The sequence below is a fragment of the Pseudophryne corroboree genome, chromosome 7 (assembly GCF_028390025.1).
Source record: "Pseudophryne corroboree isolate aPseCor3 chromosome 7, aPseCor3.hap2, whole genome shotgun sequence".
Taxonomy (NCBI): domain Eukaryota; kingdom Metazoa; phylum Chordata; class Amphibia; order Anura; family Myobatrachidae; genus Pseudophryne; species Pseudophryne corroboree.
In genome coordinates, this window is record NC_086450.1 from 94,803,736 (window position 1) to 94,817,215 (window position 13,480).

The 13,480-nt window shown below is 43.5% G+C and overlaps 1 protein-coding gene across 3 annotated transcripts in view; it reads left to right on the forward strand.

The window, feature by feature from the left end:
- The window catches only part of LOC134944673 (dynein axonemal heavy chain 11-like), a 697,358-nt gene that overhangs the window by 53,310 nt on the left and 630,568 nt on the right, over window positions 1-13,480 (forward strand). For 2 of the 3 annotated variants that reach the window (XM_063933440.1, XM_063933442.1), the window contains exons 1-2: window positions 9,059-9,195; window positions 11,661-11,819. In XM_063933440.1, coding sequence (XP_063789510.1) covers window positions 9,187-9,195; window positions 11,661-11,819 — 168 coding nt within the window. In that variant the 5' untranslated portion in view covers window positions 9,059-9,186. Of the gene's footprint in view, window positions 1-218; window positions 336-840; window positions 928-9,058; window positions 9,196-11,660; window positions 11,820-13,480 lie in introns of those variants that run through there. The other variant, XM_063933444.1, reaches the window with a different exon arrangement.

A 13,480-nucleotide genomic window follows, 5' to 3' on the forward strand; every position in this document is an offset into this window, starting at 1 on the left:
ATTATTACATTTCACATTTAGAAGCAGGGATTCAGCCAGAATTAGTAACAAGAGATCATAACCGTAATTCACGTAGAAGATGCTCTTAACCATTGTTTTGTCAAGATATTTTATTTTCCAGGGCCATGGTGTGTATGAATAAAATGTTCTGTTCACATTATTGATTCCAAGCTTAGAATGCACGGAGGTAAACTATATCTGCTCCATTCCATTTGTAGGAATTGCCAGAGAGGTGGAAAAACCTGAAGAAGATTGCATTTATAGTAAAGCATGAAGTGTCTCCTCTGCAGGCAAATGAAGTATCTGTTATCAGGAGGAAATGTGTCCTCTTTGAGGTGAGATCAGTTCTGTGCTCTGAAGCAAATGATTTTTCTCTTTTTGTCCCGATAACAGGCTGGAGCTGAGCTTCACTGAACTGAGAAATTGTAAACTCTTAGAAAAAAGAGTGTCTTAGATAACAATTCAATGTTTCTTGGTAATGCACTCTGGATGGATCTGATAATTTGAAGCCCACTTCAGTAAAATGTTAGTGAGGCTCGTGTGTCTTTTATTTTCAATTATGTCTAATCTCTTTCCAATTCAAACACTGTAAAAACTCTCGTCAGATCAAAATATAGATTTTAAATGTTTTCATTCGGCATGTGAGCATTACCTGCGAGATCAGCGCAATTTAAATATCATTTCACATTTATTTATTTTGAAACTGTGTCAAGAGAGAAAAATAATTTAGAAGCTGCAATATAAGTAATAAATAGCACAAATAAAAAAAACCTGTGTTATATTGTGATTATCGATAGATCATCTTTTCTTTTCCATCATCCCTTTTTTTTACTCCTCTAGGTTAAACAGCAAGAATTTCGAAATCGTTTTAAAAATGAAATAATCTTTAAATTTGATGCAGAAGATCCTTACAAACACCTGGACAAAGTAATATTTTCTTATTATTTATTTTTTATTGTTTCACTGATAACATCGGTGTTCACTTAACTTGCATGCACTCCATATATTTTAAATACAGATGATGCTCTGCCTACATAGGATATTTATTATTACAGTATATTATGTTAGAAAACACATTTTGTGGATATAATTCTTTTGGAAGATTAAAACTAGAGGCAATTATATATGTTGTCCAAGTTATGATAAAATTCTTCTTATACAGTTTTAGTTACAATTCTTTTTACATATATTATAATTTTTTGTGTAGATAGATAGACAGACATTGTGACATCAGCATACGGCAGGCAGTAATAGAAACAAACGTGGATTTACCAAGTGTCAGCAAGGGTGGATTTAGAGGAGAGGCGCCCCAAGACACAACAGTAATGGCTGCACCCCCCCCCCCCCCCTCCCCGCCTGCCTAATTTTATTTTTTTCATTCAATGTTTATAAGCCCTCATTTGGTGATAGCCAATTTAACAGAATAATAGAAAACAGCCACTTACTATGATTTTTTTTCCCTTTTAATAATGTATACATATTTACTAAGTAGGACAGCTTATATGGGCTGTATGTTTATGTATTTCCATTTACACTCCATTCAAGATGGAATATGGTACAGTACCGTGGAAATATTTTGCCATTACGTGAACAATTTGGGCTGACACAAGCATCCAAGTGCCGCCCCCCAAAAAAGTGGTGGCCTTAGGCATGTACCTAATGGGATATTCACCACTGTCTGTCTGCACTGGCGCCAAGAGTGGGGGCATGTACCGATTACCTGGTCCTGGGCTTGCTGGAGGGACCTGGCAGGGGTCCGTGTGCGCTGCCCCCCTTTCATCCAGGAAACGAGTCTCTCCAGCACATTTCCAGTGACATCTTCAGGAAGATGTCGTCACACATTGAAAGCTTTTAGCTCTCTAGTGCACATGCACATGCCCATCTGTTTCTAGTCGCCAATCAACCCAACATTTATTAAATTTCCTCCATAAAGTAGGGTGCAATTGTCCTGCGGGCAGAGCTGGATTAAGGCTTTGGGGGGCCCGGGGCATTTAAGACTGGGGGGCCCTCATTCAGATATGGACGGAGTAGCTATCGCTGCTGCTTACATAAAAGCAGCAGCGACAGCACTAATGTGGTAATGCAGCAGTAGGCGTCATGCCCCCCAGCTGCATTACTGATACAAACTATGTCCAAGGATGGGGATTTAGTTGGTCACCGACGGCTACATCCCGAACCCCCTAAATCCCGACAAGCATTGGCTGGCTGCATGACCCAAGGGGTTGCGCAAGCCGGCCAACACAATACCTACCAAGAGGCCAGGAAATATCGGTCCTCTGACAGAGAGCCTGGCCTACTGTGTCCCCGGAGACACACCTGTTTGGAGAAATGGAGGCCGTCGCTGCCCCCAAATGGCATCAGACTGTCAATCACTGACAGTCTGATGCTGCTTTATGTCTGTCCCCACAGACCCGTACTGCGCACATGCAGTACGGGTCTGGTCCATGCACAAAGTACTGAACATCGGTACTTTGCTGCATGAGCCGCTACTCATCCACATCTCAATAAGAGCCATGGTGCGCAAGCCTTCTGTGTGTACATAAACAGGGAGCATGGACACACGTCACGCAAAAATTTCACTTCACGCAGGGGGCATGCATATCACTTCCCCAGCTGCTGTGCTGCCCCCAGCATCATTCATACAGCAGGTGGGAGCATTCCATCCGCACCTTTTCTCCAGCCCACACGTGGGACAGTACCCGAAAAGCAGGACGGTCCCACTAAAACGTGATGGTTGGCAGGAAATGCATGCGTTCATACTCGTATACTATACACACACACACACACACACACACACACACACACACACACACACGCACACACACACACACTAAAGAAATAAATGTGTATATATATATACACACACACACATATATATATATACAGTATATGTATATATATATATATAAACACACATAAGCATACATACAGTCTCACACGTATACACATGCATATATACTGTTACACACTGACAGTTACACACTTATACACATACATTCACACAGACACATACATTCACAAACATAGTCACACACTTATACACATATATACATTTGTCACACACAGTCAGAAACATATACACCTACCACAAACAATCACACACTTATACACATATTATACATATACTCTAGAGTGCTCCTCTCCTCCCTCTTACCTCACTATCACACACTGACTGGGTGGCTGTGGACACATGTTTATAGCTGCTCCTACTGCCTTCTCTCCTCCCTCCTCACGACTCTCACATGCTGCCTGCAGTGAAACTGAAAGCAGTGCTGTGTAGCCCCGCCCCCCGGCTCGGATTCCACCCCTTTGCCCTCTCCCTCTTCTTTTTTTGGAATTTATGCAGCTTGTGGTGCACTTTGCACTGCAGCTGCACACTGAACTGTGGGGCCCCTGGCAGCAGGGGGGCCCAGGGTAATGTACCCCCTGTGACCCCCCCCCTTAATCCGGCTCTGCCTGCGGGTAGTATTATTGTGCACTGTGTTATATCTTGATGTACGTCTCTTTATTTCAATGAATCATACAGTATGAAGATTATGTATTTTATTAGTTATTGGTAAGTAATACTTGCATGGTTACAGACAGACATCAAATCCACATGGCTCTTTTCCTTCTCCTTCTCCTTGTCCTTCTATCTCCTTCTACTACCTGATCAGTGTTCATCTGTGCAGCCAGATTTTTAAAGGTACGCTACCTCATCTAGCTAATGCACATAAACTATCTTCATAGATACTACACACTGCTTGCTGCAAAAAAAGGAAGAAAAAAAAACCCAGAAAAAAGTAAATCCTTAGCCTGTGTGACTCTAACTAAACCATGAAATGTACCCCAACTGTGTCACCCCTGTCTGTCTACCCCTCCCCTTTAGAATGTAAGCTCTCACGAGCAGGGCCCTCTTCCCTCGTGCTTATCCTTTCTTACTTTAATAATCTTCAACTGCACCAAATCCAGCAGTCTTCTGCCACCTGATACTTATTCCAGTGTCATCTGCTGATGTAACTATGTTTATTTACCCTGTACTTGTCCTATACTGTCATCAACTGTAAGTTGCTGTTTTCCTGTTTGATTATTTGTTTATGTACTCTGTAATTGGGTGCTGCGGAACCCTTGTGGCGCCATATAAATAAAGGATAATAATAATAATGAAATGTTTCCCTATTCTGCTGTAGTACCCAATATCCAGTAACAAAAAACAATAATCACATGAGTAAACTTTGTCAGCTTACAGATCAGAGTCTCTCTCTCTCTCTCTCTCTCTCTGCCTCTGTTTTCTCGCTCTTATTTCAACACAACAGCTGCGGTCTGTAACTCAGCCCATCAGGTCAGTGATTGGACAAAAGACCACAACCTGCCTAATAGGAATGGAGGAATGCTTACTCTCCTCCATGCACCGCAGGAAGCCTGAAACCAGCTCTTTCTTGATTTGAACAAAGTGCAAAGACAGCTTTCCAATACATATAAAAATTCTGTGAAGTTTTGCAACACATAAGACAGAAATATGGGACACGCATATACTGTATATACAGTCACTTATGGTACTTATGTCTTATGAGGGGAGATGTACTAAGCCTTCAAGAGTGATAAAGTGGAGAAAGATAATGTATCAACCAATCAGCTCCGAACTGCCATGTTACAGGCTGTGCTTAAAAAATGACAATAGCTGATTGGTTGGTACTTAATCTCTCTCCACTTTATCATTCTCCAAGGCTTAGTACATCTGCCCCATGTTCCCCCTCTTGTTTTGGCCTTAGGGTCAGAATAATGCACTCATCACAGAGCATCTGCATTCACTAGCTGCCTTCAGGCCCGTGATCTTCTGTAAATTAGCATTTTGTATTGGCAGAAACTACCACTTAACAAACCCACTTTTTCTTATTTTCGCACATACGATCCATGTACCTCTATGGGGCATGGTCAGTAAAGTGTCTCTCATACCCTTCTCACACTGAAGCCCCAACTCTGACCCATGTCTGACCCGGGATACTGAACACGAGTTGGAGTTGGGGCTTCAGCTATACTTACTCCTTTCACACCGCCCCGGGACCCAGGTCGTTGATGCTTGGTGCTCACACAGGACGCTTGGAGATGACATCATCCCCAAGCGCTCCTGAGCCAGCCAATTGGCAGCCATTTAGGCATGACCGGGTCTGCCTTTCACACTGCAGTCAGCCCTGGAAATAACACTGGTCATGACCCGGGATGGACCCGGGATGCAAGACCCGGATTTACCCTCTGACAAAGAGCTGGTACCCACCTTGCACCAGCTTGCCCCAACAATGACCTAGGTTCTCGGCTCTGTGTGAAAGAGGTATAACAGGTCATATCTAATGATGCGTCATTTCCAATTCCTCTTTTTCTACAATGGCATATTAAATCTCATGTGCATTACGTTTTAAATTCAGAGAGTTTTCTGGATGTTCTTCCCCAAATTTGTCCTGGGACAGAATTGCTGCTCTACCTACTGTACATCTGAGGTAGCAGTTAGCACTATAAACTCACTGGAATCTGGTGTATCTATTACTGGGAAGATACATATGCATACAGTTTTTATGCTTATGAAAGAATAAAAGTTAAGTTTTAACTAATCCCATCTGTGCACACACAACTCTGCTGATAGTAAATGTTAAAGCGTGCCCCCTCCCAAAAAGTCTTCTTTCTCTATATGTATCTTCTCTGTTTGCCTGGCTCAGGGGAGCACCGCCAACCTCCACTATATACGGCCTATGTTGGCCTATAAATTAGGAAGTTGGCTTACCCATATCATCTGATGCTTTTCATCCAATTGCTCCTATTTTTTAAATATTTCTGGGAGCGTAGGGTGGGGATCCTATCGCTGATGTTCAATTCGGTTGTTTTTTTTGTTTGTTTTTTAGTATCTATCACTGGCTAAGAATAAAGCCATTTATAAAGACTGAAAAACATTTTCTGCATTTGGATTCTGTTTTATCATGGATGACTCGTGACTATCTCCTTTTCTTGTGAATATATTCTGTATAAGCGTAGTCCATGACACCAGGGAAGTCTCTTCTTCATAGGCATGGGCTAGTTTGGAATTCATCTTATTAATTTGAGGTTTTTTTTAATTCTTCCAAATTTGTAACCCAGGTACTTTACATCTTCCTACATAACAATTGGGTTGGCTGTAAACCCTGCCTATAGGATAGAATGTAATACCTCCTGTGCCCTCAGTGATAGTGAATGCCAGTTCATTCTATGGATAATTACATTATGTACATAGACATCAGCATTCTGTCCATGGGTTGTAGTGGGCTAGCTTTAAATCTCCAAGCAGGAGTTTATATTCAAGTCCAATAAGAAATAAACAACAGCAGAGCATGGCACAGCACACAGGTACAGGAGTAAAAGGGTATGTACAGAACTGCTGTAGACAACAGGCTCTTCAGTGCAGATGTGTGGGTCATAACATCCACTCCAAACACTAGCCAACAAGAGACTTACCTGGAGTCCCTTTATAGGTCCAAACTCAGCTCCATATGAGGATGTGGTGGAACTAGCTCCCAAATCGCAGGAGATTATCCCCTTCCTTGCATGTGCCCGTCGACCACTCTGCTATATAGGATATTTTCATTTTGTCCATCATTCTATTGAGAGTTGCAGGAGCCTCATGTAACACCTTATAGTGAAACAGTCCCAGCATAGAGAAGATAGTCCTTTTCTCACCCTGTCTTCTATTACTCCTGACTTTGGTATATTTTTTATTCCTTTTCTTCTAGCCTAAATTATCCTATGGGGTCTGAAATTATCTTTCATCTCTGGCTCATTAATTATGTCATGTTGTTTCACTGATAATTCATTAGGTACCTCTGAAAATGTCTTCCTAGTCCTCATAACAAGCTCTTTGGCTTCAGATAAACCTTAGACTAAGCTTTCAATGTTTTTGCTTTGGGAAGTAAGGACACCAAGGTTGCTGGAGAGGATGGTGCAACCCAAAGTGCTAGTCTACCCTTCAGTTATTCTGTTCCCTGGTTAACAGACTTTTTAATTTATTTTGTCTTACATATATATCTAGTGGCCTTTACCCATTGGACATATTTTTTTTTCTTTTAACTGCACATCTGCCATCTACAAAATCAAACAGTGGGAATCCACTAGAGGGTATCCAGTCTTTAGGTCGACAACACTTAGGTTGACACTCATTAGGTTGACCACTATTGGTCGACATGCATTACGTCAACATGGTCATTAGGTCAACATGGTCACTTGTTTTTTGTTTTTTTTTAGATTTTTTGAACTTTTTCGTACTTTGCGATCCACGTGGACTATGATTGGGAATTGTAACCTTTACCGAGTGCAGCGGTAGCGGAGCAAGGCATATTGCCCGCTCGCCATGCGAGGGGACATGGTGCACTAATTGGGGTTTCCCGGTCACTTTATGAAGAAAACAACACAATTTAAAAAAACTCATGTCGACCTTTTCCATGCCGACATTTTCCATGTTGACCTAATGACCATGTCGACCTATTTCAGGTGTTGACCTAGTTACTGTCGACCTATAGTGGTCAACCTAATGACTGTCGACCTAGTTACTGTCGACCCAATGATCCACACCCCCACTAGACAGCTGGGGAACTCCTCAAAAATAAATTACAGCAAAGGGGGAGACTTTTCAAATCTTGGAGAGAGATAAAGTACCGACCAATCAGCTTCTGTCATGTTACAGGCTGTGTTAGAAAAAGGACAGTTAGAAGCTGATCAGTTGGTGCTTTATCTTTCTCCATTTTATCTCTTTCCAATATTTCATAAATCTCCCCCATAATGTTTAGAGTCCTATTAAATCTCTCTCCCAAACCATTAGTCTGGGGGTAATATATAAATGTTCTGAGGCAAGTCACCTTAAGTAACTAGCACATTCCCTTCATGATTTCAAGTAAATGGGTAGCCTTGGTTGGTCAGGGTCTCTTTGGGATAAGCATGTAACACATGTTTTATTAGGGTGGCCTTCAGTATGCCGACTGACGGGATCCCGGCGCACAGTATACCGGCGCCGGGATCCTGACAGCCGGCATACCGACACTTATTCTCCCTCGTGGGGGTCCACGACCCCCCCTGGAGGGAGAATAAAATAGCGTGGCGCGCGTAGCGTGGCGAGCGCAGTGAGACCGCAAGGGGCTCATTTACGCTCGCCACACTGTCGGTAAGCCGGCGGTCGGGCTCCCGGCGCCGGTATGCTGGTCACCGGGAGCCCGACCGCCGGCATACCGTAGTGAACCCGTTTTATTACTGTAGCTATGATCTTAGTCAAGGTGTTATTTAATAGGATAATTTTTAGGCGCTGGGTAGTGCTGTCCATTATGAAATTATATACTTATGAACCTGGACAGATTCTATAGCTATTCTATGGTTAATGCAACCAAATGATTCAAAAAATGTGACCCTTTATTGATACTTTAAACAAGAAGCTAAATATTCTGACACCTCTTTGTAGAGATTTTCTCTGGTCCCAAATATCCTCCCAATTATGTTTCCATGATTTATAAACATTCACCTGACACGCTTCGGGTTTTTCAAGTTGATCTGAGCCAGAACCCTATGGTCAACTTGAGGTTGAAGTGAACTGAGACTGGACATTTGTAGTGCAATCACCAACACCGGATTAACACTAGGTGCGGGGTTGATCCTTAGGTCAGGGACTGGAGAACTAACACATGCAGATGCCAGGGTGAACCTCTACTAGGAAGTGAGTTGTTCTAGCAATGAGGAATTGACAGAGGCAGGCTTAAATAGGGTGCTGTCAGGGTTGTGTCTATAACCCCTTCTGTAAACTGTGATCATCCAAGGGAAATACCACCTGCCCTGAGAGAAGAGGGGGAGGTGCAAGGTACAGAACATGGGACACAAATTATACCCTCATCGGCTCACTTCACTTCAGCTCGCTTCACTTGCCACCAGGTTGCTAAAGGGAATAGATGTTCACGTGGATATTGAAAGTGCTAGCAGACCGAATTTGCTCATTCCCTGGCCGTCACTGGTCAAATGGTATGTTCCATGGTTCACCTCAGTTTACTGAAGAGGAACTAGCCGCTACCGTGCTGTCAGAGGCCATAGGCTAGTCATGTGATCAGAAACTAATATGGCCATGCCCATGCAGCCAGACTGCTTTTTTACTTCTGATCAGGCATATTGCAGGCAGCCAGGGAATACACGGATCACAGGGAGACAGCACCAATGAACATGGTAAGGGATTTTAGGGTCTATTCAATTGATGTTGGATCCTTTCCGACTGGGTCCCAGACTATATGAACTGGAAGTCGGCTTCAATTTTGGGAGGTGAAGGTAAACATTTTTAAAAGAGAGAGGCAGCGTGCAGTTAAGATTTGGTGTAAGGTTTTTAATTAGTGGTTGCAGATTTGGGTCAGATTATGATGTTAAATGGGAGATGAAGGATCTTGAGTTTCAGTTAATTTATACAAATATATACTGTATATATGGAGCCCAATAAACATCAAACTTATACAAATTAACCACTTCAGAAAAATCCAATAAAAGGGCCTAATTCAACATGGAACGTTGCTCCGATAGCGTTTGCATGCTGAAGCCCTGTGCAGTGTGCGTACGCGTAGAAGCCGCATTGTGCGTCCGCACACAGTGAGATGTGACCACATATCATGTGCGAACGCCTCTGCCTCATTGACAGGCAGAAGCATTTGCGGGGCGGGGCATCGCATCAGTGTTTTGGGGACGGCATTGCGGGGGGCGCGGCCCGGACAACACGCAGCCGCTGCAACCCAAAAGATGGTGTGTTGCAATCTGCCTTAGCAGCTACGCTGCCTAGGCAGAGGGCAACCTTAAACATGCAATGAAAACCCAATGTGCTGCTGGGGGACCATGCTACTTCCACTATATAACTCTCAGTGTGTGGGTTTGTGCTACCTCCATTCCCCTCCTCACATCATGTCACTGCCCTTGTCCCATGCAGCCCTGTCGTCACTGACATATCATGCATGTCCTGATATACTCTGTGCTGCTGGCCCACCCCTAGGGGTGCTAGTAGTGTGTTACCCCCTCAGTGTTTGTTCCCAGTGTGTAAGTAATATGTGTAGTAAGTTTGGGATAAATTGGTCCTTGCATTCCAGAGTTATGCTGTCTGCTAAAAAACTCTGTGATGCTGCCTCAACCCTAGGGGTGTCTTACCCCCACAGTGTTTGTTCCCAGCTTGTAAGTCATATGTGTAGCAAGTTTGTTGTAAATTGGTCTAGGCATTCTGGAGTTATGCTGTCTCCTGAAATTCTCTGTGCTGCTGTCCCACCCCTAGGGTGGTAGGGGTGTATAACCCCCACAGAGTTTGTTCCCAGATTGTAAGTCAGATGTGTACCAAGTTTGGTGTAAATTGCTGCAGGCCTTCTACAGTAATGCTGTCTGCTGATGTACTCTGTGCTGCTGTCCCACCCCTAGGGGTGCTAGGGGTGACTAGAGTGTAAGTCATATGTGTACCCAGTTTGTTGTAAATTAGTCTAGCCATTCGGGAGTTATGCTGTCTCCTTAAATGCTCTGTGCCACTGTCCCACCCCTAGGGGTGGTAGGGGTGTTTTTCGAGATTGTAAGTCAAATGTGTACCAAGTTTGGTGAAAATTGCTCCAGGCCTTCCACAGTTATGCTGTCTGCTGACATACTCTGTGCTGCTGTCCCACCCCTAGGGGTGCTAGCGGTGTTTGACCCCCACATTGTTTTTTTCCCTAGTGTAAGTCATATGTGTATCCAGTTTATTGTAAATTGGTCTACCCATTCGCGATTTATGTTGTCTCCTGAAATACTCTGTGCCGCTGTGCCATCCCTAGGGGCGCTAGGGTTGTCTAACCCCACAGAGTTTGTTCCCAGATTGTAAGTGAGATGTGTACCAAGTTTGGTGTAAATTGCTCCAGGCCTTCCATAGTTTTGCTGTCTCCTGAAATACTCTGTGCTTCTGCCTCACCTCTAGTACTAGGGGTGTCTTCCTCCCACAGTGTTTGTTCCCAGATTGTAAGGCATATGTGTACCAATTTTTGAGTACATGGGTCCAGCAATTCCGGAGTTATGCTGTCTCCTGATATACTCTGTGCTGCTGTCTGCCCCCCTAGGGGTGCTAGGGATTTCAAATTGTTTTAGTTGCGTCCGCCATGTTTTAATACGCTTGTATGTGAAATGTCACAATCTTCGCTTGTAAACTGTGGATTTGTATAGAAAAACAGACAGAAGGACAGAATGACAGATTTTATATATAGTAGAGATATATATATATATATACACACACACACACACACACACACACACACACACACACACACACACACACACACACACACACACACACTACAATTGTAGGCACACACTGTAGAGCATTGAAGCTATAGCTTATGTTTTTATTAATACCATACAAATGCATATTATGTACAGAGCTGGAAAAAGTGAGATATGAATTACTTCCACTCGTCCGGAACCTGTCTATGAAATTCTCAGCCACCGTTTGACAGTGTTGTTGTAACTGTAGTGTTAAGTAGGACTTCAGCAAGCCTTGCAACAATTCATCCCCTGTAAATACAGTACAAGCACTCTCTAAGACGTAGTCAAGTGTAACAGCAGATAATTCACACTTCTTGGAAACTAAACTGTCACAACTGAGATGCAGCATCTTTCTGACGAAATGACTGTATTCCTCTCTGCAGACCCACAGGAATATTTCTAGACTGGAGGATGAGATGAGAAAACTGCAGGATACGGCAGACCTGTTTGAAATGAGTGTCCCAGAATATAAACAGCTACATCAGTGTCGCACTGCCATCACCTTGCTGAAGTCCGTATGGGATATGGTGATATTTGTACGGGTAAGACACCACTGCAGAACCTAAGTATTCCTGCAAACAAAAGTACTCTATGATTAAAAGGATACTAAACTGAAATAAGCCAGCTTCTAGTATAGTGCAGTTTGTATAAGTCCATAAAGAAGGTTATCGGCAGTGACTGAAGTGGAACTTCTAGAAGTGGTGGTATGAAGAATATAAGTGAATGGAATTTGATAGATTTACAATTAAAACAGTACAAGAAGTTGCAGCAGGGTCGTAACTAGGTGTGTACGGCCGATGCCATTGCACATGGCTCTGTACAAGGTGTCTAAATCTTATAAAAAGTTAGTGCATATCTCAAGGTGTTAGGGTGTGTACACACGGTGAGATTCTTGCTATGCCCGATTTTCACTTGAGATTTCCCTTGAACTCCCCGGAGCCCAGATAGCACAGATTTTGACTAACTTTTCTTGAGATATGGACTATGTGTGCTTACGATTTTGGCTTATGTGAGATTTGGCTTATGTGAGATGTCATTGACATGTGAGATGAACTAGATAGTACACCGATCTAGCAAGGATTGACTTGCCTGCACAGTAGTGATGAGCACCGGAAATTTTTCGGGTTTTGTGTTTTGGTTTTGGGTTCGGTTCCGCGGCCGTGTTTTGGGTTCGAACGTGTTTTGGCAAAACCTCACGAATTTTTTTTGTCGGATTCAGGTGTGTTTTGGATTCGGGTGTTTTTTTCAAAAAACCCTAAAAAACAGCTTAAATCATAGAATTTGGGGGTCATTTTGATCCCAAAGTATTATTAACCTCAATAACCATAATTTCCACTCATTTTCAGTCTATTCTGAACACCTCACACCTCACAATATTATTTTTAGTCCTAAAATTTGCACCGAGGTCGCTGGATGACTAAGCTCAGCGACCCAAGTGGCCGACACAAACACCTGGCCCATCTAGGAGTGGCACTGCAGTGTCACGCAGGATGGCCCTTCCAAAAAACACCCCCCAAACAGCACATGACGCAAAGAAGAAAAAAAAGAGGCGCAATGAGGTAGCTGTGTGAGTAAGCTAAGCGACCCTAGTGGCCGACACAAACACCTGGCCCATCTAGGAGTGGCACTGCAGTGTCACGCAGGATGGCCCTTCCAAAAAACACCCCCCAAACAGCACATGACGCAAAGAAAAAAAGAGGCGCAATGAGGTAGCTGTGTGACTAAGATAAGCGACCCAAGTGGCCGACACAAACACCTGGCCCATCTAGGAGTGGCACTGCAGTGTCACGCAGGATGGCCCTTCCAAAAACTACTCCCCAAACAGCACATGACGCAAAGAAAAATGAAAGAAAAAAGAGGTGCAAGATGGAATTGTCCTTGGGCCCTCCCACCCACCCTTATGTTGTATAAACAGGACATGCACACTTTAACCAACCCATCATTTCAGTGACAGGGTCTGCCACACGACTGTGACTGAAATGACGGGTTGGTTTGGACCCCCACCAAAAAAGAAGCAATTAATCTCTCCTTGCACAAACTGGCTCTACAGAGGCAAGATGTCCACCTCATCATCATCCTCCGATATATCACCGTGTACATCCCCCTCCTCACAGATTATCAATTCGTCCCCACTGGAATCCACCATCTCAGCTCCCTGTGTACTTTGTGGAGGCAATTGCTGCTGGTGAATGTCTCCACGGAG